The sequence below is a fragment of the Phaenicophaeus curvirostris genome, chromosome 1 (assembly GCF_032191515.1).
Source record: "Phaenicophaeus curvirostris isolate KB17595 chromosome 1, BPBGC_Pcur_1.0, whole genome shotgun sequence".
NCBI lineage: Eukaryota > Metazoa > Chordata > Aves > Cuculiformes > Cuculidae > Phaenicophaeus > Phaenicophaeus curvirostris.
In genome coordinates, this window is record NC_091392.1 from 82,115,872 (window position 1) to 82,143,186 (window position 27,315).

At 41.1% G+C, this 27,315-nt stretch overlaps 1 protein-coding gene across 1 annotated transcript in view; it reads left to right on the forward strand.

Moving 5' to 3' along the window:
* The first annotated feature begins 4,094 nt into the window (after positions 1 to 4,094).
* Positions 4,095 to 27,315, forward strand: part of PHF21B (PHD finger protein 21B) — a 174,888-nt gene continuing 151,667 nt past the window's right edge. The window contains exons 1-3 of the mRNA XM_069851299.1: positions 4,095 to 4,206; positions 4,865 to 4,897; positions 5,183 to 5,248. Coding sequence (XP_069707400.1) covers positions 4,153 to 4,206; positions 4,865 to 4,897; positions 5,183 to 5,248 — 153 coding nt within the window. The 5' untranslated portion in view covers positions 4,095 to 4,152. The remainder of the gene's footprint in view (positions 4,207 to 4,864; positions 4,898 to 5,182; positions 5,249 to 27,315) is intronic.

Consider the following 27,315-nt stretch of genomic DNA (forward strand, 5'->3'; position numbering starts at 1 on the left):
ACAAACATGACTCAATTGAATACGGGTCTTCTAAAATAAATTCTTTAATTGTAAGGTTAATGGAAATTGTCAATTCAGTCTTTATTCATAATTTTGGCAGGCTGAGAATATTTCACTGTGAATCTTTATATGATTTTAATGTAAGAAGTTCTGCTATGTTTGGACAGGATATATTTGAGAAGTTTAATGAAAATTGGATACAATATTTTGGACTCTCAGCATGTTACACCTCAAAAAAGCTTTAATTACAGAATAGTTCATGTAAGTTGCTTTTGGTGTCTTTAATTAGTTTTGAGATTAATTTAATTAGTTATTAAAATTGGCATCCAAGCACATCTGGAGCACAGTGGTGTTTTAAATACTGACTAATCATTTACAGTGAGTTTCAACTTAAGGTTTTAGTGCAGTTTAAATAAAATATCAGCATTCAATCACTGCAGGAATGGGGGTGTGGATGCATTAAGGTTCTTGTCCCCAGCACTCCATCGTCTAACTGCTTCTTAAAATGTCCCCTAAATTTTGACTGTCATCAGTAAAATTATTCTGAGCATTACTTTTGGCTTCCAACCCCACTCCGGCCATATGTCAAGACAACAGTAAATCTAACTGCACAGCTCCTATTACTGCATTGAAAATACTCCAGCTACATGGCAAAACACTGACTTTGGATAAGTTTATGCTGCTCGTTTAAATGTATTTTAAAAAGGAACTGCCGCTTGCCTTGGTTGATCAGGAGTATCCACTTATGCCAACCCTTCCCTGCTGGTTTCAAGTGTTGCTGCTGATACTTAGAAGCTAAACTGAGGCCGTGGTTCCGTATTTGCATCCCTCGGCAGCAGGTTCATTTGAACGGGTTGCATGTCCAAGTGTCAGACAGGCCCCATCCCTTTCCCCTTTCGCTGTTGCAACTTGCTTTTTGGGCGCTTGGGCCCTGAGTGAACTGCAAACAATTTGGCCACCAGAAAAATGTAGCTCCCATAAAAATACGTTGCCTGCTTTTTAATGTGGATCAGGTTCGATATCCTGGTTTGGGGTGCCAACACTCCAGCAGTGGGCTGAGCTCAACCAAGGGGTTCCACAGCTTCTTCTGGTGAGGAGCAGATGGCCAGGGATGGGGAAAAATTTAAAGGTGATGACAGAGTAACCTGCCCTGATACCAGGCTGCCTGTTGCCTGAAGTTGTGTGTTGAAGTGAGCGAAATCCTGCTTGGCATCAAAGCCAGTACCTGATGTAGCTGCCAGTTGTTGCCCACACAGCTCAGATTACCCTGGACTGCCATGACGGGGGAAGAAGCCCAGGCTGTTTGGGGCAGTTTTCTGGAAGGCTAGCAGGGGGAGAGGAGATGAGCAACCAGAAGAGGGGAGCAGAAAGCGGAGGGAGGCTGCCCAAGGATGTGGTTGAGTCACCATCCCTGGAGGTATTTAAAAGATGGGTGGATGAAGTGCTGAGGGGCATGGTTTAGTAGCTGATAGGAATGGTTGGCCTCAATGATCCTGTGGGTCTCTTCCAACCTGGTGATTCTGTGAGAGTCAGGGTGGGAGTATATGGAGAAGATGGCAGAGGGAGGAGGGGTTACTTATGAGAGGCAACTAAGCATACTGGGGTGTTTTGGCCTGGAGAAAAAGAGGCTGAGGGGAGACCTCATCACTGTCTACAGCAGCCAGAAAGAAGGCTGTAGCGAGGTGGGTGTTGGTCTCCTCTCCCAAGTGATAGGCGACAGGATGAGAGGAAATGGCCTCAAGCTGCACCAGGGGAGGTTCAGATTAGACATCAGAAAACATTTCTTCACCAAAATGGTTATCAGGCACTGGAAAGGGCTGCCCAGGGAGGTGGTTATGTCACTGATATCAGGGAAAGAAACTTCTTAACACCAACTGGGAGTCTTAAGAAGCAGGCATTCTTTTAATTTGGTACTCAGGGGGATCGATCCTCATGCCGGCGACTACAATAAGCAGGGTTCTTATACACTGAGTTTATACAAATGTATTATATTTCTTGTAAAATTCATGCATATTTATCACTTTTCCCAATACTAATTATAATAGGTGTCCTCCCCTTCGCGCATGCTCCCCACAGTCCTTCATTGAGTATGAGGTCTGCTTCTCATCTTTTTTGGTTACTGAAGATCTGGCCAGATGCTCATCTTCTGCATTCTTGATTGTTCTTATTCCTCAAATGTCACAAAAGGAGAGTTCTGTACTGTTCGTTAACTCTTGATTATTAGATTAGGTATTAGTACAGATGCTGTATTCAATATAACAGCTGATATTGGTTTGCTCAGGAGTACAACAGTTGGGTCTCCACCCCTGGGAGGTATTTAAAAGATGGGTAGACGAGGTGCTCAGGGATATAGATTAGTAATGGAGAGATGCAGATGGACTTGATGATTTCAAAGATCTTTTTGAATCAAATGATTCTATGATTCAGCCCTTCAGAGAAGGACTTGGGGATGCTGATTGATGAGAAACTCGACATGAGCCAGCAATGAGCACTCGCAACCTTATAAGGCCAACCATATTCTGGGCTGCACCCGAAGAAGCGTGGCCAGCAGGTTGAGGGAGGTGATTCTGCCCCTCTATTCCTCTACTGTCACACCTCATCTGGAGTACTGTGTCCAGTTCTGGAATCCTCAACATAAGGATATGGAGCTATTGGAACGGGTCCAGAGGAGGGCTACAAGGATGATCAGAGGGCTGGAACACCTTCCGTATGAGGACAGGCTGAGAGTGTTAGGCTTGTTCAGCCTGGAGAAGAGAAGGTTCTGAGGAGACCTTATAGTGACCTTCCATTAACTGAAGGGGCTGCAGGAAAGCTGGGGAGGAACTGTTTACAGGGGTGTGGAGTGACAGGACTAGGGAGAATGGCTTTAACTGGAAGGTGGAAGATATGGACTAGACCTTAGGAAGAAATTCTTCATGATGAAGGTGGTGAGGCACTGGCACAGGTTGCCCAGGGAAGCTGTGGCTGCCCCATCCCTGGAGGTTTTCAAGGCCAGGTTGGATGGGGCTTGGAGCAGCCTAGTCTGGTTGGGAGGTGTCCCTGTCCATGGCAGGGCGTTTGGAACTTGGGTGGCCTTTTAAGGTCCCTTCCAACACAAACTATTTTATGATTCTGCTACGGGAAGAAACCGGCGCCCAGAGCCCCTCGGGGCTGGGGAAGGCGGGTGTTTGGGCGGGGGGCGGGGCGGGGTTAGGGGAGGAGGCTCGCGCCGCCCCGCCCCTCTCTCTCGCTCTCCCCCACCGCCCCCCCACCTCCCCGCGGGCAGCGCGCGAGCACGCGCCGGGCGCCGGCACTTTTGTTGTTCGGCGGCGGCGCCACAGCGCATGCGCGGGCCGCGAGCCTTCACTCGCCCCGCCCCTCCCCTCCGCTCCTCCTCCTCCCCCCCCCCCGCGCTCTTCTTTCTCTTCCCCCCCCCCACACCATCCCGCTCCCCCCCCCCCCCGCCCAAAAAGCCCATCTCCATCCGGGCACCTTCCGAACGAGCGCTGAACGAGCCGTCGCACAACTTTTCCCCCCAGGCAAAGTGAAATCAAGGCGCGCGCACTCCGAGGAAAATATAGTCCCCCCCACCCCGTCGCCAGCCCTGGCCCGTCCCCATTGGCGGGGGGCGGCGGGGGGCGGCGGGGCGGCCGCGGGGCGGAGCGGGGGCGGTGGGGGGGGAGGGGGGGCGAGGAGGAGGCGCGGGAGGGGGGGGGGCTCAGGGGGGAGGGGCCCCCCTACTTTGGCGGAAAGTGAGTGATGAGTCTGTGTCCCCAGCAAAGAGGCAAAGAACTTGCTTTGCAGACTGAGTAGTTGTTTCTTTCGATTGTTGTTGTCGCTTTTTATAAATATTATTGTTGCTGCTATTAATTTTTCCTTTTTTTTTCCCTTGTTTTTATTTTTTTTTCCTGGTCTTTCTTCCTTTTTCAATTTTTTTTTAATTATTATTTTCCTTTTTTCTTTTTTTTTTTTCCTTGGAGGGAGGGGTGCTTAGCAGGTCGGTTGCAAAAACAAAACAAAAGCCAAAAAAAAAAGAAAAAAGAAAAGAAAGGGAGGAAAAAAAAAAAAGCCAAACAAAACCAAACCAAAAAGCAAACCAAACAAACAAACAAACAAAAAAAAAACTTCATTCGGATCTGAAAGTGGCAGGAAAGTGCCTGGCAAGTTGCAGGGATGGAGCTACACAGCTTGCAAGAGGCGTTAAAAGTGGAAATCCAGTGTCATCAGGTAAAAAAAAATAAAATACAATAAAATAATAAGCAAATAAAAAAATGCTCTTGTATCCCCGGCGCTGTTTAGAGGGAGAGGAGGATCGGAAGGGAGCCAGCGTTGCATGCTTATCAAGTAGCCTTGCTTCTTGTCGCAGGGTCTTATCGATCATGGGAGGGGGGGGGTGCGGGGTCGGGGCTGCGGGGGAGCCGGGGGGTGCGGCGGGGACCCCCTCCCCGGGCCCCCCTGCCCCCCGCGGCAATGGCGAGCACTTCGACAAAGTAGTTTTGCGGCTTGTTTGGCTGAGTTTTTTTTTTCTTTTTTTTTTTCCTCTTTTTTTTTTCCCCCGGTTCTTTTTGTACGCGTTGTTGTTGTTGGGGATGCGGAGTTAACGTTGCGGTGGGTGCTCGTGTGAGTAAGGTGGGGGGGGTGTGTGTGTGCGTGAGTGTGAGAGAGTGAGTGTGTGCGAGTGTGTGTGTGTGTGTTGAAGAGATTAGGACGAGACTTGAATATTTATGAGCTTTGCTTGAAACTGACTCGCAGTGTTTACTTGCCTCTTTGTTCCTTACCCCCCTCCCTCCCCCGTCCACACACATACATACATTTAAAAAAATCCATTAAACTTGAAACAGTTTCTAATTCCTCCTTTTTTGGGGGTGATTTTTTTTTTTTATAGAAACTAGTTGCACAGATGAAGCAAGATCCACAGGTAAATGCAGATCCTTTTTTTTTCCTCTTCTTCAGTATTTTAGCCCTGCCGTAATAAGCGCAGTTGTGCTGGGACAGCAGGATGAGAAACTTTATCAGTAAGAGATCTCATTTTGTAGTCTGCACTGAGCTTTCTTACTAAAGAGGGTGTTTTGTGTGTGCATGCTTTCGTTCGGCTTTGGTGGAACGGTTTTGCCTTTGAACAATTTCTAGATCGCAAGTTTATTCATTACAGGGTTTAGTTTACACTTTGCCTTTAATATGCGTCTTATTGCCGTTTTTGCAGAACGGGGATCTTAAGAAACAAATCCATGAAAGGCAATCAAGAATAGCAGCTCTTAATGAGAAACAAGTAAGGAACAGATCGATTCAGTCGTGTTTGGTTTTTTTTCTTCTTGTTTTTACAATGCACTTTCTAAACGTCCGAAAAGTGTCTGCGTTAGCTGAAAAATACCGATAGCAGAGAATATAACATCCGTTTTCCTAAGCGTAAAGTAAGAAAATGCATGTTTTCAAAATGAGGTCGGATTCTCGGATGTCTTGCTGGGGGGGGGAAGAATGATTTTAGTACTAGTAGTAAAAAGATAAGCAGTAGTTAAAACATAAAAAAAAAAAAAAAATGAGGCGTCCATTTTGAGTTGGTCGACATGTTTTAGGAATATGGAAAATTCTCCTGTCTTGGGCTACTTTGTGCACTTCCGTGTAATGTGCAGAGCAAGAGTTGGGAGGGAGGAGGCTGGAGCCCAGTGCGGAGACATTTCTGGTTTGATTACAGAACTGATTTTTATTGATCACTTTATTTTATTTCTTTTCTTCTTTTTTCTTTCTTTCTTTGTGTTTTTTTTTTTTTTTTTTTTTTTTTGTTCTCCCCACATGCCTTTCTCTTCCCTTGGTCTGATCTGACGTGTTAGCTTTTGATTCGAGTTTACTTAGGTACTTTCACTTTTTTCCCCCCTTCCAAAAATACGAATGAAAACAGATTAACCTGTTTCAGCTGCCGGAGAGGGGGGAGGGGGGAAACAAAACCAAAAAAAAAAAAAAAAAAAATCAAAACGGAGGAGCGGAACAAAACAAACCGGAGACCTTCCTTCTTCCCTCACTCCCTCTCCCCCTTGCCCTCCCCAAACTTTCTCCTCTCTCTTTTTGTGCCGAGTGACCCCCGGGCCGCTGCTCCGCCCGTGACCCGCTCCCCGCCCCCCGGGAGCGAAGTTGCGGGGGGCGGCGGCTTTCAGCACCGCGGACAGCGGCGGCGCCGGGCGCTCCTCTGCGCTCCCCGAGCTGTACACCCCTCTCCGCACTCCCGGACTCCTGTCCCCGCTTTGGCGACTTCCAGTGCTGGAAAGGCAGTTGACAAAGGCAGCAGGATATCTGCCCCCGCTCAGGGGTGAACTTTCCTTCTCCACTCCGCTGGCCCTCCCCCTCCCCACCTCCCCGGGGGCTGACGCGGCTGTGCTGAGCTCCCCTCCCCGTCCCTCGGCTCCCGGCCCCGCCGGAGGCGGGAGCGACGCGGTTCCTCCGGAATGCAGCAGCCCGTTCAGCACCGGGGCTGTGGACAGCGCCCGCTGCCCCGGAGCCGCCGCCTCCCTCCGGGGGAGACGCAAAGGGGACACGTGTGTGATTCAACCCCCACCTCTTTTTCTTCCCCTTCTCTCTTTCTCTCTCAATCAATATCTCTCTCTTTTTTTTTTTTTTGTTATATTTTGTTTTGCTGGAGTTGTGGTTAAAGTTGAAAAGTGATCCGTGCCTATATAATCTGTGCTCATAGGTGATGGTGATTATCTGCCACCCTTTTCCTCCCAGTTTATTGTAATCAGAATTTGTCAGCACTCTCAATTTGGTAGTGGAAGCTTCCATTTTGTGAGGAAGGGGTGTTGGTTTCTTCTAACATGGAGAAAAGTCTGCAGAGTTTGAAGGTGGGGGATGGGGCCCCATTCATGCTGAACATTACCATTTTGATTGCTTTGATGCCATTTTTGGAGGGGGGAGGGGATGGAATACCCTACTCAGCAGAGCACAAAGATGTTTAATCACTGTATAGAATCAAATCAGATACTTTCTTTTTTAAAGCAAATCTGACACTACATGATAGCTAAGGGCTGTTAGTCCTTTTTTTTTTGCAGTGTAAACCAGCAAGTTGTTGACTTTAATACTACTATACTGAGTAGAAGATTTTTTTTTTAAACAAGGTAACAGCCTTTACTGCAACAATGCATCTTTATGTATTCTTTCTTCAATATGGAAATAGTTTTACTGTTCTAAGTGGGTATTTAGAACATACATTTGATCATTTTCCCCAGTATTGTAGCAACTATTGTAAGGCTGTTTAAATTTTTATGATGATAGTAAATGAGAAGCTATTTATTATGTGTCATGTTGGAATTTAGATAAGGTAGAGAGACATTTGAAAATACAGTCTGAATGTTCTGATTCAGCTGGGTGAAAAAGGTTTTTTGCTAAGCTTCCCCAACATATTTATGTAGAATCCAAAGTAACTAGTAAACAATCATTGTATATTTATGACTTGCCCTTCTCATAATCATATAAATAAATCTACAAACTGTGAAGTAATTAAAGATAAAATACTAAAATTCTATAAACAGCAAATTTGGCCTAGCAGGAAACCTACTATTTTTAGGCTATAACCTAGATTTCTTTTAGTGATTTCAACATCCTGTGCAACAAGAGCTTATAAATAAGACACTAGCTGATGATGAGGTGTCCTTTTGCTCCAGACTGCCACCTCTGGAGGTCTAAACTGAAATCTTTTTTGACTCACAAGTGAAATGAGTTTGGAGGTCTTAGCCTTTGAACAAGGCATGAAACCGTCATGTAACTTTGCAGACTTCCTATAATTAGTAGTTGGTCTTTATGTAATGGCTTATAAATGAACTATTGGTCCTTCAGGGCGTGAAGAAGGTACACTGAAGGCTTCTGAGACAATAGACGGGTTAACATTGGAACTGTTTAGTGGTTTCAAGCTCTCACTTTTGTGGCTATACCAAAACACTGATGTAACTTAAATAGGCAATGTAGATAGGGAGATTATTTTTACATATGTATTTACATTCCTTCCTTCCTTGCCCCTCCCAAAGATTTATTTAGGCACAACTAATTCATAATTCAATAGTGTATACCTTTGATTGTGCATGCGCTGAATACAAAAGATGCTTAAATTGCATTTCAGTTAAACTGCACATGTGGATGATGAAACAGCTAGCAAAATGAATGGATGATCACATCATCCACATCTGTTAGAAATATAGCAGGAGCGAGCGTAATCTTTCAGTACCCATATTCATTAGTTTTCCGTTGCAGCCGTTGGCAATTGTGACAGTATTTCCTTTTCTGGAAAGTTACAAGTAAAGACAGAAAGACCCGGATGACCAATTCAACTTTTGGTGCATGAGGTAAATATATAAAGTAGACCTTTATGCACAGTTGGATTTTAAGTTGCAACTTAACTGAAGTTCCCTCGCCAATCATCGATGTTTCTTTTATGTTGGTTGTTTAGAGAAAAAGGGAATTAAATGTAGTTTTGATATTTTCCCAGTGTTTTCAAATAAGTAGTATGGAGCCATCATTTTTGTTATTGAAATGATGCAGCTTCAGTCAATACTTAATTTGGCATCCTACTCAGAAAGACAAAAGTTGGACTTTTGTTAGAGGTGTATCTTTCATATACTATAGGTTTGATGAATTGTAATAGAATTTGAGAGTGGGTTACCTCTTCTTTAACAAGATATGATGTGTGAAGACTCCATTAGTTGGTCCAGTGGTTTTACACTTTCAATCTACAGCACATGCAGAGCAGCGGTAACATTTTTATCTAAATTGTCAAGCAACAAGCATTTATATGTAAATAAAAGAGCTATCATAAGAGCCAGCATTGGCCTTAAAAGCACACCAGAGGTGCTCTGCTGCATGTGTTTCTTGCTTTCTTTATGTCCTTAAAGAGTTGTTAAGGGTCTTTTAATTTTAGAAAGTTGTCTCTTATTAATTAATAGATCAAGATAAACAAATAAACAAACCTTTAACCTCCAGTCAGAAGTTACTTGTTACTGACATAGGCATTAAGTGGTTAGCCAGGTCTTAAAAATTAACTATGGGTATGTATGGACTACTATATCTCCAACTGCGATGAACTCTGAATTCAGACAGCCTGTCCTGGAGTGCAGTAATAAAAATATGTCTTCCTGAAAGACATTATGTATATGCCATTCACTTGTGCACTGCCTCATTTCTTTACCATAATTTACTATCTATGCAGAAGATCAACATTAGTTTCAGGCAGACTCTCCTAGTCTGTGTTATTGCTGGTTTGTATTTTAGGTAGTATATCTGAAATTAAATCACTGACTGTATTTTGCCTCTGGTGATCACCAGCAAAGCCTGTTTCTGGTGAATGTTAGACTTCTTAAATTTTAAGTACAGTTCTTATGCAAGTTGTTGGAAACAATTTAGCTCAAGATGTCTGGTTTTATTGATGTTGTATCTTTGTTTTGTGGAAAAGGAGGGACTGCGTTTTTTTGGTTTGTTGAAATTTGTGCTGCGCTGTGCCTGGAAATGGCAGCATTGTTTACACATGTTAAAGGGGAAATTATTGACATTTGCCAAAGCTCAGTATTTCATATGGCTAGGTATTTTCAAAGTTGTTGAAATAAAATAAGGGTTTTAAGCTTCAGTGAAAACTGAGGTAAATCCTGAAAACTATTTCCAAACTATTTTCATGTTGAACCTAAAGCCAAACTATGTCCCAAGGTATACATAGAACTCCTGTTTTTTGTGGCAAGAATTGCATGTATATGAGTTCATCCTAACAGAATTTGGTTAGAAGGACCTTACTGAGCACTTGCTTAAGTCGAGTAGGACAGGGTGGTGAGCTCCCTGTTGAAATATTAAACTTTTCAGTCACTGAGTTCAGTCTTTGAAGACAAAGACACCAGGTATTAAATATGGGCTTGACTTTGTGGTTCTTGCACACATTGAGGTCCTGCTGAATTTGCTGGGAAACCTGAACGACTGCAGAATTGAATGAACTTACCAAATCAAAGTAAAGATTAGTTCTGGATAGTAATTCAGGAAGCCTCAGTTACTTTTTTAATTTTTCCCTCCCCACCCCCCAACCCCAAATCAGCTCGTAATTTATTGATTGCTTTGCCATTTGTAGAAAAGTGACAAAAATAGGGAAGAATTTACTTTCAGCTCCTTGGAGGAAAAACTTGGGAATATAGTTTGCATAATGCATTCTGTTTTTGCTCTCGGTAATACCACGTTGAGATTCCCTGTTCATATTGGGGGGAAAAGGGTAATAAAGAGCATTTTTATAGTGTTAAAACATAATGAAAAGATGTATACTTTTGGCTTTTTGCCTTCCATTAGTTTGCCCTTACGAGATTCATGGAAGTTGCACATCCATGTTGAAAATGTGTACTGGGGGGGTTAAAACCATCTTTTGTTTGGTAGCTGCTTGACTGGCATGTTAAATGCTATTTCGTTCCAGCATTTTTCTTTGACTGTACACTTTTCTGTACTCATACAGTATATCACTTGGCAGGGCTAAGAGTTGAAAAGTGAATGTTACATTCATCCTAACCATTTTAAAGAGTTCAGTTTGATATTTTAGCCACTTAAAACACCTGCTGTCAGAACAGTACAATTGATTTCAATTAACTTTGAATTTCTTCAATAAGATGACTCTTATAATAACTCCAGTAATCCCATGATGCCTCATTAGAGGAGCTGGCTATGATGATTATCCCTGTGATTTGGCAATTTTTTCCTTACAATGCCTTTGTCTATTCAGAAAAAGGAATTATGCCAACCATACCTTTTTATTTCACTTCTGGTTTTACACTGGTGGTACTTGCTACCTGTTACATATTGTAAAATATCTAATTTATACTTGCAGCAAACAGATATTTGTTCAGACGTACATGATAATTTGGTAGTGAGACCCTTTCAGAGAAACTTTATTCCTATGCAGGAACTTCACATCTTTGAGTTAGTGTTTTTTTTCAGTTTTTAATTATTTTAGTAGACACTTGGACAGTCAAAAGTGATGCTTCTGCAGGATGCTTTGTCTAAAGCTCAGATTTAATGGAACAAATTCTCTGCTGGTTCATGCCATGTGTGCTGTTCATCCAGAACAGTGTATCATGTCAGATGTTTATACTGATTCATCTTGTTCCAGGATCTGGCCCACTGACTCATTGTGTTTGTGGAAGAAAAGGAGAATATGTCTGCTTTCCATAGCATGATATTGGAGAAGGGGTTTTGAATGGTGATTTTAAATCACATTTCCAATGGGATACTGCATCACTCTAAACCCTTCTGGTATGTTCAAGTAGAGAAAATCCCTTTTCATCTCATTCCAGATTTGATTTTCAAGTTGAAAGCATGAAGGCGTATAAAGGCACGTTAATAGAGAGTTACTTTTAACTTTTCCCTCTATGCCTTTCTCTTTGTGATCAAAGATAAAATATGCAGTATTTTTGTACTTGATTATAAAATGATACCTCTCTCTCTTCTCCATCCCCCAAAACAAAATCTGAAGCATCAACACAATTTCTAATCAATAGAGTAAAAGGGTAGAAGTTTGCAAATCAATAAGACAGGGCCGTCGTAAATGGTGTATATGTGGCCGTGATGTCAAAGAGGGCAATTTGTACATGTGGAGTAGTTGGAGGTAAGGGAAGTATAAAAGCGGGCTGCAAGTTTAAGATAAGAACAAAGAAGAACAAAAAAAGAATTGGACTAATTGAAATGCAAATTTGTCTTACTGCCATTAAAGTAGACAGTTATTTCAACCTAACAGACTCATATTTGGTCTAGCCAATCCTCACTGTTGAATCACCTTAAACACACATTCCTTATATGCATGTATGTAAATGTTTGTGAGTCTTTTTTTTTTTTTTTTTAAGCTTAAGGTGGTACAACTTTTTTATTTGGAGATGTTCTTTTTGAGCCAAAATGTACTTCCTTAATCATTCTTCCCCCACCCCCTTTTTTGAATCAGCTACTTATTGTTGTGTAGTAGCAATTTCCAGAGTGTCATATGAAATTGCTGATGCGGCTTAGTTCTAGCTACAATCTGCGACTGCCAATAGTAAGCATCTATTGAAATCTAATATGTACCACAGGGCTTTTTAGCACATCTACAGGCAGACCCTTCTGGTTAATATACAGAGATAGTGGAAAATAGGAGGATGTATTTTCTTTTTTTTAACCCGTGGAGGAGTTAAATATATGCCCCAGTTTAAACTACAAAATGACCCTTTTGGCTGAATGAAAGTAAACCAGAGAACTGGCCCTAAATGCAGCTGTGGTAAAATCAAAACAATAACTATGTGGGAACTCTGTAGATGTGATGGGTGGTGTTAATTTGAGTTTTTGAGAGGCAGTCTTATTTTCAGTGTTGGAATTTATTCCTAAGAGCCTGGGTGTTGAGGCTGTAGCAAGAACAGTGTGTTCACCTGAAAGTTTGTGTGATTGCTTGCATTTAATCAACAGAAGCATACACTTGATCTTGAAACATAACTTAAATATATGTAGTCTATAGGTCATTTTCCTTTCCACACTGATTTAACTTGATCCTGTTGGTACTTTGTGATGTAGCTTACCACTTATCCAGAGAGAAGGAATGGAATAGCCTTTCTGTGCAAACTCAGCTATTGATGACAAACCTTACACGATTACAGAAGGTGGAAATGTATATTACATTTTGATTAGCATGAGTCAAGTGAGAATCATTGATGGGTTTGACATGCAGCAGAGAAATTAACCTGCATTTTCTGTAATTTTCCGTTTTTCTGAAGTGCTTTGTATCAGCTAAGATTGCGTAAAGATTTATTGGTGAACCAAAGCTTCTCTAAGAATGAGAAAGATGAGAGAAGCTTCCATTCTCAGAAATGTACAGACTTGAGTGTCTCTGTATATAAATGTGCTTGTGTGTATGCTTGTGTGGTTGGGTGTGAGCATAAGGTCTTTCTCTTTGATATCATTCAGGCAGAAAGCCAATATGCGCATGTAAATGAGCCTGAAAATGTAATTAAAAATATATACATACTGGGGACTGTGATACAGAATTTAATATGAGATGTAGGTTACAAAGTGACAAGTAAGGTTTCCTATATAATCACTGATACTAACACTCAGCTGTGATTTATGCATCTCATGTGTTATTAAGTGCTGTACAGATAAATGCTGGAATTGTTTCTTAAGGTACAATTTCACCACAGTGAGTGAATGCAAAGTATATCTTGCCCATTTTTTTCTCAACCAAAACAAAAGGCAAAATACACCTACCATGAAAATGTTACTAGGGAGACTAGAAGTATTTTATATAAAGTCAGAAAAAGACCTCTTCAATCACATCTTTCCTGGCAATAGAATGTGACAGAACAGACTTACATATGTCATTAATATATGAAGATAAAGGAAATTCTGCAAATCATTAGCACACATCTAGGAACTCCTATGCAGATGGAAAAAGATGAAGATTGCCAGGTGAAAGATGTAAACAATCTTGGCTTTTATTTCAGTGTCGACAACAAAGCCTCGCATATAAAAGCTTCCATGAGAGAAAGCTCACAAACTCCAAACTTTAGGCAAGAAGCCAGTTTTCTTTTCTTGAACGTATTTTCTAAAAGTTAGGTTAGAGTGCTGGGTGCAGAAGCTGACATTCTCCTCCCCAGCTTGGGGAGAAGCTGCTTGGAAAAGCTTTAGTTTTCATTTAAAAATACAAGTGGAATCCAGTTGTATTCCTATCAACAGCCTCGTAGTCCGTAAATATATACAACCTAAGCCAATACCTTATTTACGTTGTTTTATTAACATTCGTTGCTGAGTGGGCTTGAATGGAGCACAATCTCTCATATAGAGGATCTAATTATAAACACAAGGGACAGAACCAAATAAGCAGTCTTTAAAGGGAAAAGAGTCTGGCAGCTTTGTTTAAAGTGTCCTTTAATGAACTTCTTTAGCAGCTTGTATCTTAGCAACACATTTTATTACATACCAGTGCGGGAGAAGCAGTTTGCAGATGGAGTTGCACACAGTAATTTATTTCTCCCCCTTTTTTTCTCTTTCTCTCTTTTTTTTTTTTTTCCTCCCCTCCCTGCTTCTCTGTGGTGACTCGACTGGAATGTGCAGAGTAGCTTTTCTAACAATGATAGCTCACTCAAAATCCCTGATTGGTTCATTTGTATCTGTTCTGTTTTGTTACTTGATGAGAAAGGCATTTAGTATGGTAAATGCATAGTGATTTTGCTTGCTTTTAGAAATTCAGATATGACTGTTTTGAATAGGCATGGATTTAAATTAAAAACAGCCCAGGCTTCTTTCAAAGCACTTTTTTCCTTGCATGTGTTCCGCTCAGTGCTAGATCTTGTTGCACATGCAGACAAGTTTCAGATTTGTAGGTTATTTACTCTGTACATAACTCTGTACTTTACATGGGATTGTTTTAATCTGTTGTCTTTCACTCCTTTAAAACTGATTGGAATATAGCAGTGACAGGAACATTTACAATCTTTTTTCTTAGACAAAACCTAGCACTTACACTGCAAATATATAAAAAATAACTGTTGTTTTAAAACCAGTTGAAGTACTGCACTACTGTCACTCCTTGAAATGACCTATAGTGCTTATCTTTGTCGAAAGAAATACTTCTTGTTCTCTCCATTACTAATTGCGGACCAAGCTTTGCTTGCATGCTTTGAGCAAAAAAAGTCTGTGAGTAGCTTTTTTTCAATAGGAATGTAGTACTTACTGAAGATATGTATGAGCAATAGAATCTAGACTCCGTTTTTTTTTTCTCATAAAGTAAAGGGGGAAAAAAATGTCTTTTTGAGCAAATGAAATACCAGTCAGCTCAATTTACATTTTACACTGCCTAGGCAGGTGTAAATGCAGAAATATATTTCCCTGGAGTTCGCTGAAGTTACCCAAAGTTTGCACTGGCGTGATGAAAATCAGAATCTGGCCAGAGGAAGGAAAGCAGATGAGAAGCTGAAAGGTGGATGAAAGCAGTCCAGAGTGTTAGGAGAACCCACAGGAGGAGAACATTCTTAGCTTAAAGATACTATTTTTGGGGATTCTTCATTAAACTTCTATTAAGAGCTAATATGTTAGGGGTTAATATTAAAGAGACAAACCCCATCCATTTCATAAAGTCCATTGATATTTGTGAGTAGACAGGAGATTGTTTTTGAAAGAGATTGTATTGTTTATTTGCTTAACGTTAGTTAAATGTAAATGTATTTTCATTAACTGGCAAACCGTTACATTTCTTGAGTCCTTGGTTCAAAACAGAAGTTTCTTTTCACTCCAAAATATGAATGGATGGATCAGTAGATGGATTGATGGATTTGACTCCAATTTTCTGTTTTCACTATATAAGGTGACGCTCTGCGTGTTGTCCCCCACTTTGGATATGCAAAACCTCAGTCTTACTAGAAGCATAAGAGAAGTCCTTTGAACTGCAAATACCAGAAAGTGTATCACAAATGGAGGAGTAAAAGACAGAGTCCCACCTACCTTTAAACTACTGTGATGTTAGACCCAAAACCAAAGGATGTGTTCTGAAACCAAAAGCAATTAAGTTGCCATGTGATTAACTTACTGTTTTCTTTTGCAATTCAGTCCACTGTTTATTAACTTAAATTGGATTGAAAAACTCTAAGCTGAGGGAATGCATCAGAATCTTGCACAATCACCAGAATTAATGATGACAGCCTGAACTGTCGAACAAGCTAAATCATGAAATTTGCAATATTGCTAAACAAAGGGATTATATGTTTTTGTGTGGCTGTATTGGCCATAACAGAAGGAACCGTCAAGTTTCCGGTACAATTCATGTCCTGCCATGAGAAATAGTATTTATGCCATGCACAATGTTTGAAGACTATGTCTCAGGGTCATTTTTTTAAAGTGGTGGTGCTGGGAATATTTAAGTGAGGTGTGAAAGCAAGAATTTTAACATTTAGAAATTTCTTTCACAAATGTTGTGGTAAAAGAGAAAAAAATGAACACTTAATTATTTTCTGAAAAATTTAGGAAGCAATTAGGAACCTGTGTATCAAATAGGCTAAAACCCATCTACCAGTGCCAGTTGTTCATTTTTCCTTCAATATGGAAGAAAATATTGTTTTTTCAGAAGCACAAATATTTCCAGAAACTTCATTACCCTTTGAGCGCTAGCACTGCACCTCATTACAGAAGTGCTTTTACTAGGGGAAACTTAAAGGAACTTCCATCCCCAGATGAAGCAAAGACTCATTTATAAACAATGAGAGCAGGAACAATAGAAAGCTGAGTGCATTCTGCATGAATAATATAACTGAGGGTTGTGAAAAGCCTATGATTTTCGTATGCCAAACTCAGTGTGGGAGTGCAGCATTCAGCTGATACGCCCCCCCCGCCGCCGCCCCTGTCCCAGCCCCCCATGTATGTGCAAACACACACACAGAGCACAGAGGACTAGCAGTCATGATTAAAGAGGGAAGTCATAAGCAGCTCCTATGCAGTGATATTGAGAATTGAGTGTAAATTCATAAAACTGATGGAACTTGGGTTGAAATCTAGGCCAACACTTAGCTTTAATGTATCCCTTAAGTAGGTGGAGGAAAGGCCAAAGACCTGGTTTAACAACAGACCTTGAGCTTCAGTCCATATTCTTGGCTGTGAGTCTGATTTTGTTTGCATTTGTGATTTTTTTAAGTCAGAGGGTTTACGAGGCCATCAGTATGAACTCATATTTCTGGCACCTATAGAAATATGTTTTTAATGAAACTAAATCTGGATTTAAGCTCTGGAATTTTTGGCTATCGTTGGTTATTTTCTCTTTTTATCATCTTTCACTTTCTTAATTAAAGTAATTCTAAAGGTGCTGAACTGTAAGCTCTTTGAATCTGGGTCTGTCTTTGTGCTGTGTGCATTCAGTGTTTGGCCTAATGAGATTGTCTTCCAGGACTCCCAGACCATAAGGTAATGCAAAAAGTGATTAATAAATTGAAGGCAATAGTAGCTGACATTTAGTCATACACACTGGCAGTATAAACTTTCCCCAAAACTCGTCTTTGAGTATCTTTGCCAAATATGTTACAAATCTACAGGAAGCAAGCTGGAATTTTCCCGGCTTAGGCCGGCTGAGGTGGTTCATTCCATCCACTTTTCTAGCTTTTCAATCCTATAAAGATGAAAAACAGAGAAAATAATATAGTTATTTTCTTAAGTTGTTGGGTTTTTTGCAGTTCAATCCCTGGTTCCTCTTTGAAATTGCCACCTGTTAAACTGAGTCCTGTGAGATGATAATGATGGATTTTATAAAATGATCCAATGTTCTGAAAGCTGGACTGAAATCCACTAATATATTCCCTGAAGATCTTTCTACTGTATGGCACGTTTTAATTCTACTAGTGTTAGCTGGGCACAGTGGCAAGCAAAAGCTCTGTCCATAATTACAATTTAATTACAATTTCTGAGTCTTTCATTATGCTTCACCATTTGGGAAAGAAAAGAAATAAAAGAACGAAAAGGTATGACACCAGTCACATTAAGATTTTGTAGTTTTGTTTTGTTCAGTTGAGCTGTAACTGTTGATACTTGCTGAGCATCTGGACCAGGTGGACTTAAGTGCCCCTTGGTCCCCCTCCCCAAATCTCCAAACTACACTTTATTAAAAAAGAAGTCCTAAATTAGCCAAGCACTGATAAAATGTTTGACTTGATCCCTGAGATTTCTGCTCTTTCATTAAGATAGTTTCAACTGAAGCCACTGAGTTTGCTGATGGTTTTTCTGTAAAGACTGTGGCTAAACCTTCAGATTTTGGTGTCACTTGCTGTTATTTCTTTAAAAAATAGCTTTAAAAATGTTCTTCCAGAATAATAACTAGCTGAAAATTGCTACATATTTACTTAACAATTCACTATTGCTTGGAAAAGATCTTTTGATCATCAGATACTTACATATGCATCGTCTGAGCTGTTACAACCTATCATGCAAATATATATATATTTTAGAATTGGTAGTTCTCCACAGGCTGGACACATACATGACCTGAGGTTTATTAAAACACAGGTTGTTGACACTCGGAGCACTCAGACTTGTAGTCTGTTACGCTGTGATCTACTGAAGTAATTTTACCCTCCCAGGATAAGGATCTGTTAGGTAGAAACAATTCCGCCAAAGTCATTACGCTACTTTCAACTTGGAGAGCCTTGAAATTAGCAGTAATACTGGACTTCCATGGGAATTTGTTTTGATATGCTGAATGTGCAATGAATCAGTCCTAAACAAATTTTTTTTTTATTGCTTTACAAGCCTGTCCAACATTGTTCTAAGAGAACTGTCTACTGTCTAGACTAAGCATCCAAAATGTTTTATTTTAGTGGAAATGGCTTAGAAGGAGAAGTAGACACAGAGATTTATGTCTCAGGGCCTGGATTATGCCACACTCAAGGGCTTTGATGTAAGCATCCTTCATATTTTAAGGAGAAAGAAATGCCTTCCACCTGGCAGAAGAGGTTTCCAGACTGTATGGGCATCAAAACACCCAAAAAACATGAGAAATAGGAATAAGAGATGATATCTAGAACAAAGAGAGTAAAATTTAAGCTTATAGGCCCATTGTGAACAGAACAGGGAGGCCTGTACTGGGGTGGGAAGTCAAGAGGGATACTTAAAAGATTGGGATGGGAAGGTGATTGTCTTTCCCAGTTCCCAGCAAAAGGGAGGCTGAGGAGTTACTGTGGAGGAAATGCTAGCAGGCAGTTTGTGGCTGTACGCGTACCTGTAGCTGGCATAGGCCTAAACAGTTTCTTCCCACATTTCCTTCTTTCCCAGGAAAGGAAGGATAGAAGCTAACATTTTAAGACTAATTAGCTAATGATGATAGGCAGAAAATCTGTTCAGCATGTTTGATGCTAGATGGGGAGTTAAGATGAGGATTGGTACTCTTCTGTGTACTTTCAGTCTCACTCTGTTTATTTGCGTGAAGTTGATCCATGGTTGCATGGAACAAACTTTTGCTGAATGTGTGTGCAGGAAATACAGAGGAATTTGAGTTTTAATGTGACTCAAACCAGTAGTGGTTGGAATTGTCAAAATGCTGTGCATTTTTATCTCTTAAGGCTAATACACTCCATCTTTTTTAAATTACCATGTATAGCTAGAAGTGTGATTGATTTTCTCTACTGGAGTGTCATTACTAGCCTTTCTGTATTCAGATGTCTATATTAAAATGTTTGATTAACCCTCTATTTAGAGTTACAATATCTCTGCTCTGTGTAGTAATTTAAAGCTAAATCATTTCATTTGAATTTATTCTTAACTCCCAGAATGGATGTGTCAGTTTTCTTACCTTACCTCACCTTACCTGTGTATCAAGAGAGACTCCCTCTTTCTTTTTGTTTAGGGACGTAAACCCAACTCACCTTTTATTGGACAAGTGTGGGAATACATCGGTGTTTGAGGGATGTTCACATCTGATGCTGTCGCTTGACATGACTAAGATGATCTGTTTCTAATGTTGATGTTTATAATACTGTCTGAATAGTGGAAGTAATTGTACAGTGAAAACTGAACTTCCACTAGTCACTGGTAGTTGGATTGGCTCCCAGCTGCCTTCCTGTCTTTATTGCATGGCCTTGGCTTCTCCACTTTGAAGGATTTTTAAGTTGAAACATAGAAACATGCTTTTTGTGATGAGATACCATTCTCTTTAGTCTCTTGGGGAAGATGGTGGCTATGCCTACATCAGTGAGTTTTGCAATGCATTGGAAGGAGATCTGGAGAGCAAAACAGTTAGTGCTGAGGACACATCCTGAGGGTTCAGGCTAGTCTTAGTCTGGTCCCGGAGACTGAGTGTCTGTTACTGCATGGAGCCTGTTAAGTGTGCTCCAGAAATGTACTCTTCTATTGAGTTCAATCCAAAAGTAATCCACTCAGTATACTCCAAGATGACTTTGTAATGTGAACAACAGTACAGGATCAGTGGGTGATCTTTTTCAGAAGTGAGGTCTGGATTTAAAAGTGGTAATAAATGTGAATTTATCCAATCAGTCTTCCTTGCTGGTGGGTTCCTCTGACACTTAACACAGTGCTACTCAACTCCAGCCCTTCTGTCTTTATATTATATACTGTAATATTAAGGAATTATAATGGGATCACAGGCTATGAATGGAGAGGAGGGAGGAATCATAGAATAACCAAGTTGGAAGAGACCCACCCGATCATCGAGTCCAACCATTCCTGTCAAACATAACCTTCTGACCTTCTCATGAGCATGAATATATCAACTGTATTCCTCTGTATTTTGCATGCTGGAGGGAAAGGGAATGAAGAACCAACTTCTGTTGTCTTTTCCCATGCTATTTTGGGGGCTAGAAATGTTGTACATCCCTTAGCTTTTGGCCATTTCAGGTCTAATGGAATTCTGGAACCCTACGTAAAGATTTTATTTTTTAATTCCTTATGTGAGACCTATACCTCACTATGTCTGAGAACAGTGTCCCTCAAGGAGAAAGTCTCTCCCATGGCATAGTAGTATTTTGGGTTGCAGTCTGCAATCAGTCTGTGTTAACAGAAGTTAGCGTCCATCAATTTTGTTAGTTTGCTTGGATATAACATTAGAGGGACACTTCGGAATTCCTTATATTTCTTGAAGAAAATTACACCATTTCACTTTTTGTCAGTAGGGAATATTCCTTCTCTTTTCAGATTCCTAATGTTTGTAGCATTATCCAGCACATGAAACCTAGAAAAATCAATGTCATTCATAAACACAGTTGAAATTTATTTGGCTTAGTTTCTCTTATCATTTTGCTCGCTATAGAAAAGCAAACAAACATAACTGGAAGTTAATGACATTTTTTTAATGTTAAATAATATTTGCTCTTATAAAACAAGGGAACAAACAAGTAGTTTTCCAATTTTCTTTTTCTTTTTTATAAAATTTAGCATTCTTTCACCCCCAAACCTTACTACTACAGACCTTCAAGGAGCTGTGTAAGCAACTTCGTAGGGGATCAAAGTACCCTTTGATGCTTCCTCTTACCAAACTGGGGACTGTATAGGTTGAGTTAGCTCTCGTACTGACCTCATCACATGAGGGTTGCACCATAATGTAACTGAGCACTCTTTTTTTTTTTTCCTCAGCTAGTGCTCAGATGCCACAGGTATAGCTGACCTTATTCAATACGTGCCTGACTCACAGTCATGATTTCATGCTGTCAGGATGTTTTTCAATGGCATGACACCGCCCCTCCACAGTAATGAGTCTGCATAGAAACACAACTGTATCACAGAATTAAATGGAGAACTGTGTAAACCAAGCGATTAGCGTATAGTGGCATGCTCGATGTGTAACAAAGGTTTCTTTAAAACTTTGTGAGATGCATAGTATGTAAAGGTAAAATTTACAGTGATCCTCTTACTACAATTACAACAGCAATGAAGACTGGGTCTTGTGTTAGCCTCAAAGAACAGACAAGAAGAATGAGGTTCTGGAAAAACTTTCCAATAGAGAAAGGGGACGCAAATAACCAGTCTCTAGATGGCCAGGAGAATCTGTGACATGCAAAGGTGTTGAGAACCCTTGGCTGGCTGCAGCAGAAGAAAACACATAGCAGCCACTTGTTAGTGAGCTATAATGTTTGGAACTATTTCTACAGGAGACAGGAAAAAATGTTAAGGAATGAAAGAGAAACTCAACATGTTATAGCCAATCTCTATTTCCCACAAGTAGGGAGTCCATTCCAGCTGTCATAAATTTTCTGATGCACAAATACTTTTGTAATATTAAGGAATTAATTTCAGAATTATTTTCTGTTCTGGTTCATAAAGCATCAGTCATAGAAGTGTCTTTTATAGTAATACAGAGATTTTGAATACAGAGGTTTTTTTTCTATAATAGGGGTTATTGACTTAGTTTGTAGGACAGAGTTTGTTTTCTCACAGTTAGTCAGAATGTTTCTGGCACTTAATTTTTCATTGTGATTTTGGTACCTGAAAGAGCCATGAAACCTTTTTCTGGAGTGCAGTGTCACATTCAGATATAAGGTGTAAAGACAGGGCTCCCTATAGTCAGAGATGGGGGTGACAATTTAAGTTCTGTCACTGGTATTTCTTTTCTTGCTGCCAGGAAGCACCAGAAGATGGCATGGTTTGTACAGATCCATGCTTGAAAGTGAATGAGTGAGCTTGTGAAACTGCTATTAATAATCTTGGATAGGGCATTAAACATGATCATAAAGAAAAGCAGAAACATGTGATATTTTAATCCTTATTTCTACTTTCTGCCAGTAAGGGACAGCAGTGAAGTCCAGCCTATCTGCTTGTCCTTTACTGAGTTTGAATGGCGCTGAAAAGGGGAGGGAGAACTGAAAAGAAAGCAAGTGTGATGTAATCTTGGTGCAACAAACACAGAAAGGTCAGCCCGACAAAAAATGGTATTGATGGTAAGTAGACAGAAAAGACGGCAGTTTCTCTCAAGAATTTTGGTGTAAAACTTTGTGTCTCTCCTTAGGAATCTGTGAGTTCAACCCTGAAAGGCACAGACTTATCCTCCCTGCTTTCCTCTTCTGTCATCTTAGTTCCCAGAAAAAATGCTGTGAGCAGCACAGAACATTAAGATACTATTTTGCTATCTTAACTGAAGTGCCAGAGTCTGCTACCTTTGGATATTCAGAGTGTAAAAGTATTTGTTTCATTTTAAGAATCCTAATGCTTGAAAAAGCAGGAGCGTATTTTAAAAAGCTGCATTTGTGAGATTTTGCAGTATTAGCACGCTCTGCATGGCCTCCTGACATTTTCACTAGAGAGGGGGAAGCTTCCCCACCTCCTGCTGTTCATTTTCATGATACTTATAGGGGTACTCAAAATTTGCTCTTTGTCATCTTGTGGGCTTATTTCTGCAAATGGGATATTTGAATGTACAGGGACATCTGGAGGATGGGTCATGTTTTCCGCTGGTTTAAAATTTTCTGAAATCAGTACATTTAAACTACTGGAGAACTTGGCTTAGTATGAGTAAAGGAGGAATTTTAACAGAACTATCAGATAAGTGCAGTCTGTTCACTTCTTTTCCTCTCTCCTGAGTTGCTGTCTTTCATTTTCTGTGGTAACTGGTGTGTTGTGATGCAAAGATACATATTAAGCATGTTGAGTTGCAAAGGTGTGTAATGTGGATTTTCATGACAAGCAGTTATGTTCATTTCACGAAGAATCTGCGTGTATGTAGAAGTGTAAAAAAGCAGTGATTGCTCTATGTTGTTGACCACAGTTTTGGGGGGCTGGATAGTTATTTCGAACTTCTCTGGAGTAACTACACTTAACTGGGATCTCAGACAATCTGTTAAGGATGCTGGAACTCCTCGGTGGTTGGCAGGTTAGAAAAGCTGCCCATGTATTTTTACAGACTGAAAGGGCTGAAGAGAGGGTTGCATCAGGCTTTTTTCCTTTCTATTTTTTTCTGGCTTTATTGGACTAGTTAGTAATTAGAAGTAAACATTGTGTTGGATCATTCTGGAATTTTATATCTCTGCAGTATCATGTGAATTACTTTGCAGATGGGATGCTTCCAAGTATAAAGAGTCTATGGATGATGTTACAAAATGCAATTTTCAAACTGAAACTACACTAACCACAGCAGGGGGGAGGAAACACTGTGCTAACATTACAGGATTACAGTCAAAAGCTTGTAAGAATACAGGAATTGGAGTGTTAAATGCATTTCTGTATCTGTAGTTGCATTGCCTATCCCGTATGCTCTTCAGTGTATTCCTTATGGTGTAAGGAGCAGTACAGTTAAGTGCAGCTCTGCTCTGGGAAGTGTCAGTGCATACAGCTAGACTTCCCTTGCTCAACAGGTTTGCTTTTTGCTGGGTAGCTTAATGATGCAGCATTGGATTTTCAAAAGCTCTCGACAATGGCCTGTACTATCTCTGCTGAAGTCGACAGGATTTTTACTATTGACTTCAGCTGAATGCTTCTACAGTGAGAGCTTTTGTTGAAACTTATCTGTAACTACAATCCTGTGTGTATATTGTCCCAGGAGGGACTGATCACAGCAGTACCTCTGGTCCTTGTCCCCAAGACCTTGATCAGTGAATTTTCTGTCTCCAGTGTCAGCCTTAGTACAGTAGCCCCTAGGATTTTCTGATTGGGAAGGGACAATAAGCAGTAGGACCGATGCTCATTAAACTTCACTAAATTTGTAGGAACTGCTCAAGAAACATGTTCAGAAGTGACTGTTTTTCCCTATTACCCGTAACATATTCTTCTTTCCTCTCCAGATTTAGTCAGCATTGCTGTCACCAGTAGAGATTGGGCCAGCTCCAAAGCCATTTCAAAGTCAATTGAAAGCATGTATTCAATTCCACATCTTTACCAGTTAGGCTAGGTATCACTGCCTTCAGTGGGATACAGCTGAGACAATATGGATTTTAAATGGGGAAAATACATTTACATTCACTCTTGGAAATTCCTAAACATCTGAAAAGGTTTGTTTGGATTAAGAAGACCCCCAGTGCTAAGGGCAGAGGTCAAGCAGTGACCTGGAAGACTTAAGATGAGGGTGAAATGCTGGTGTTGCAATGCAAAGGAAAGCAAAGAGAGGTTTCATATGATTTGGAACCTGGAGTAAGAATTAATTCTGCAAACAGATGTTTCCAAGGCCAAGATATGCATGTGTGGAAATGGAATTATAATAGGTGTTGTTTTGCTTCTTTAACAGACACGGCAGGAAGCTTTCTGTAATATTGTTGACCTTCAAAACACTTCAGAAATATGGCTCAGTTAAGTCAGGCTGCCAAAATGGTGTGTGTCTCAACTTGCTGCGAATGCATAGCTGTGGTTATTTAGCCTTGTGGTTATTTAATGGCCCTGTGGCATTTTGCTCTCTTACATATGTTGTTCCGTGACCATAAATGCTTTGCAAACTAGGAGTTTGATGGTTTTGTGCCTTATCGTGGTGCTTAAGGAAGAGGCAAACTTTGATTCAATGTTTTGCAGTGACAGGGGGATATGAAGGTGTTCTCAGATATTAATTTGCTAGTGCCTATTGAGAAGGTGATCCGTGGTGCCTGACCTTCAGTTAGGCCAAATACTGAACCTCATGTTTTTCTGAAGCTTGTTGGTAACTCAGTATCTTCAAGATGTCTCCCCTTCTGGCCAGTTTTGTTAAAATTGCACTATAGGTTTAAAGTAACACTCAAAGTCCTTGTAATTTTCTAAATACTGGAATCATAGAATCACAAAATCATAGAATAGTTAGGGTTGGAAGGGACCTTAAAGATCATCTAGTTCCAACCCCCCTGCCATGGGCAGGGACATCCCACTAGATCAGGTTACCCAAGGCCCCATCCAACCTGGCCTTAAACACCTCCATGTATGGGGCAGCCACAGCTTCCCTGGGCAACCTGTGCCAGTGTCTCACCACCCTCATTGTGAAAAAAATATTCCTAATGTCTATCCTAAGTCTGCCCTTCTACAGTTTATACCCATTCCCCCTCGTCCTATCACCACAAAGCCTTTATACATAGTCCCTCTCCAGCTTTCTTGTAGGCTTCTGGAAGGTCTCTATAAGATCTCCTCAGAGCCTTCTCTTCTCCAGGCTGAACAACCCCAACTCTCTCAGCCTGTCCTCATATGGAAGGTGCTCCAGCCCTCGGATCATCTTTGTAGCCCTCCTCTGGATCCGTTCCAATAGTTCCACATCCTTCTTATGCTGAGGATTCCAGAACTGGACACAGTACTCCAGATGAGGTGTCACAGGAGAGGAACAGAGGGGCAGAATCACCTCAGTTGCCCCGCTGGCCACGCTTCTTCTGATGCAGCCCTGGATATGGTTGGCCTCCTGGGCTGTGAGCATGTATTGCCAGCTCATGTTGAGCTTCTCATTGATCAGCATTCCCAAGTCCTTCTCTGCAAGGCAGTTCTCAATCACGTCATCCCCCATCGTGTGCTGAAAATAGAGATTGCCCCGACCCAGGTTCAGGACCTTGCACTTGGCCCTGTTGAACCTCATGAGGTTCTCAGAGGCCCACTTCTCCAGCCTGTCCTGGTCCCTCTGGATGACATCCCATCCTTCTGGTGTGGCAACTACACCACTCAGCTTGGTGTCATCTGCAGACTTGCTGAGGATGCACTCAATCTTGCTGTCAGTGTCATTGATGAAGATATTAAACAGCACCAGTCCCAGTACAGACCCCTGAGGGTCACCACTTGTCAAAGATCTCCATGTGGACTTTAAGCCATTGACCACTACTCTTTGAATACAATCTTCCAACCAGTTTCTTATGTACCATACTGTCCACCCATCAAATCCATCTCTCTCCAATTTAGAGAGCAGAATGTTGTGGGGGACCATGTTAAAGGCTTTACAGAAGTCTAGGTAGATCACATCCATCCATTTACTCGTGTCCACTGCTGTGGTTACCCCATTATAGAAAGCCACTAGGTTGGTCATACAGGATTTGCCCTGGTGAAGCTGTGCTGGCTGCCATTAACCACCTCCATGTCCTCCATGTCTTTAGCATAGTTTCTAGGAGGATCTGTTCCATGATCTTCTTGGGCACAGAGTTGAGGCTGACAGGTCAGTAGTTCTCAGGGTTGTTTTTTCTGCCCTTTTTAAAAATGGGCACAATGTTACCCTTCTTCCAGTCACCAGGGACTTGTCCTCATTGCCATGACTTTTCAAATATCATGGAGAGTGGCTTGGCAACCACATCAGCCAATTCCCTCAGGACTCTGGGATGCATCTCATCAGGTCCCATAGACTTATAAATGTTCAGGTTCCTCAGGTGGTCATGAACCTGATCCTCCTCTACAGTGGGAAGGGTTTTATCCCCCTGGTCAGCATCTTGCTGTCCTATGACCCAGGAGGGGTGATGGGAGCAGTTACTGGTGAAGACTGAGGCAAAAAAGTTGTTAAGTACTTCAGCCTTCTCATCGGTTGATATGTGATCACCATTTCCAACCATTAGTGGAGGTACCTTCTCTTTGACCTTCCTCCTTTGACTGATGTACCTGTAGAAGCCCTTCTTGTTAGTTTTTACTTGCCTTGCCAAGTTAAGCTCCAGCTGTGCCTTGGCCTTCCTGACTTCATCCTTACACAACCGTGCAGCGCCGCTATACACATCCCATGTTCCCTGTCCTTGCTTGCACTGCCTGTGCAGTTCCGTCTTCTTCTTTAGTTTCAACAGCGATTCTTGACTCAGCCATGCTGGTCTCTGTCCTCCCTTGCCTGATTTTCCACATACAGGGACTGAGCATTCTTGCAATTCATGGAAAGCATCCTTGAATATTTTCCAGCTCTGTTCTGCTCCCTTGTCTTGGAGGACCATATCCCACGACATCCTACTGAGTAATTCCTTTAAGAACTGGAAGTGTGCTTTCCTGAAATTTAGTGTCCTGACTATA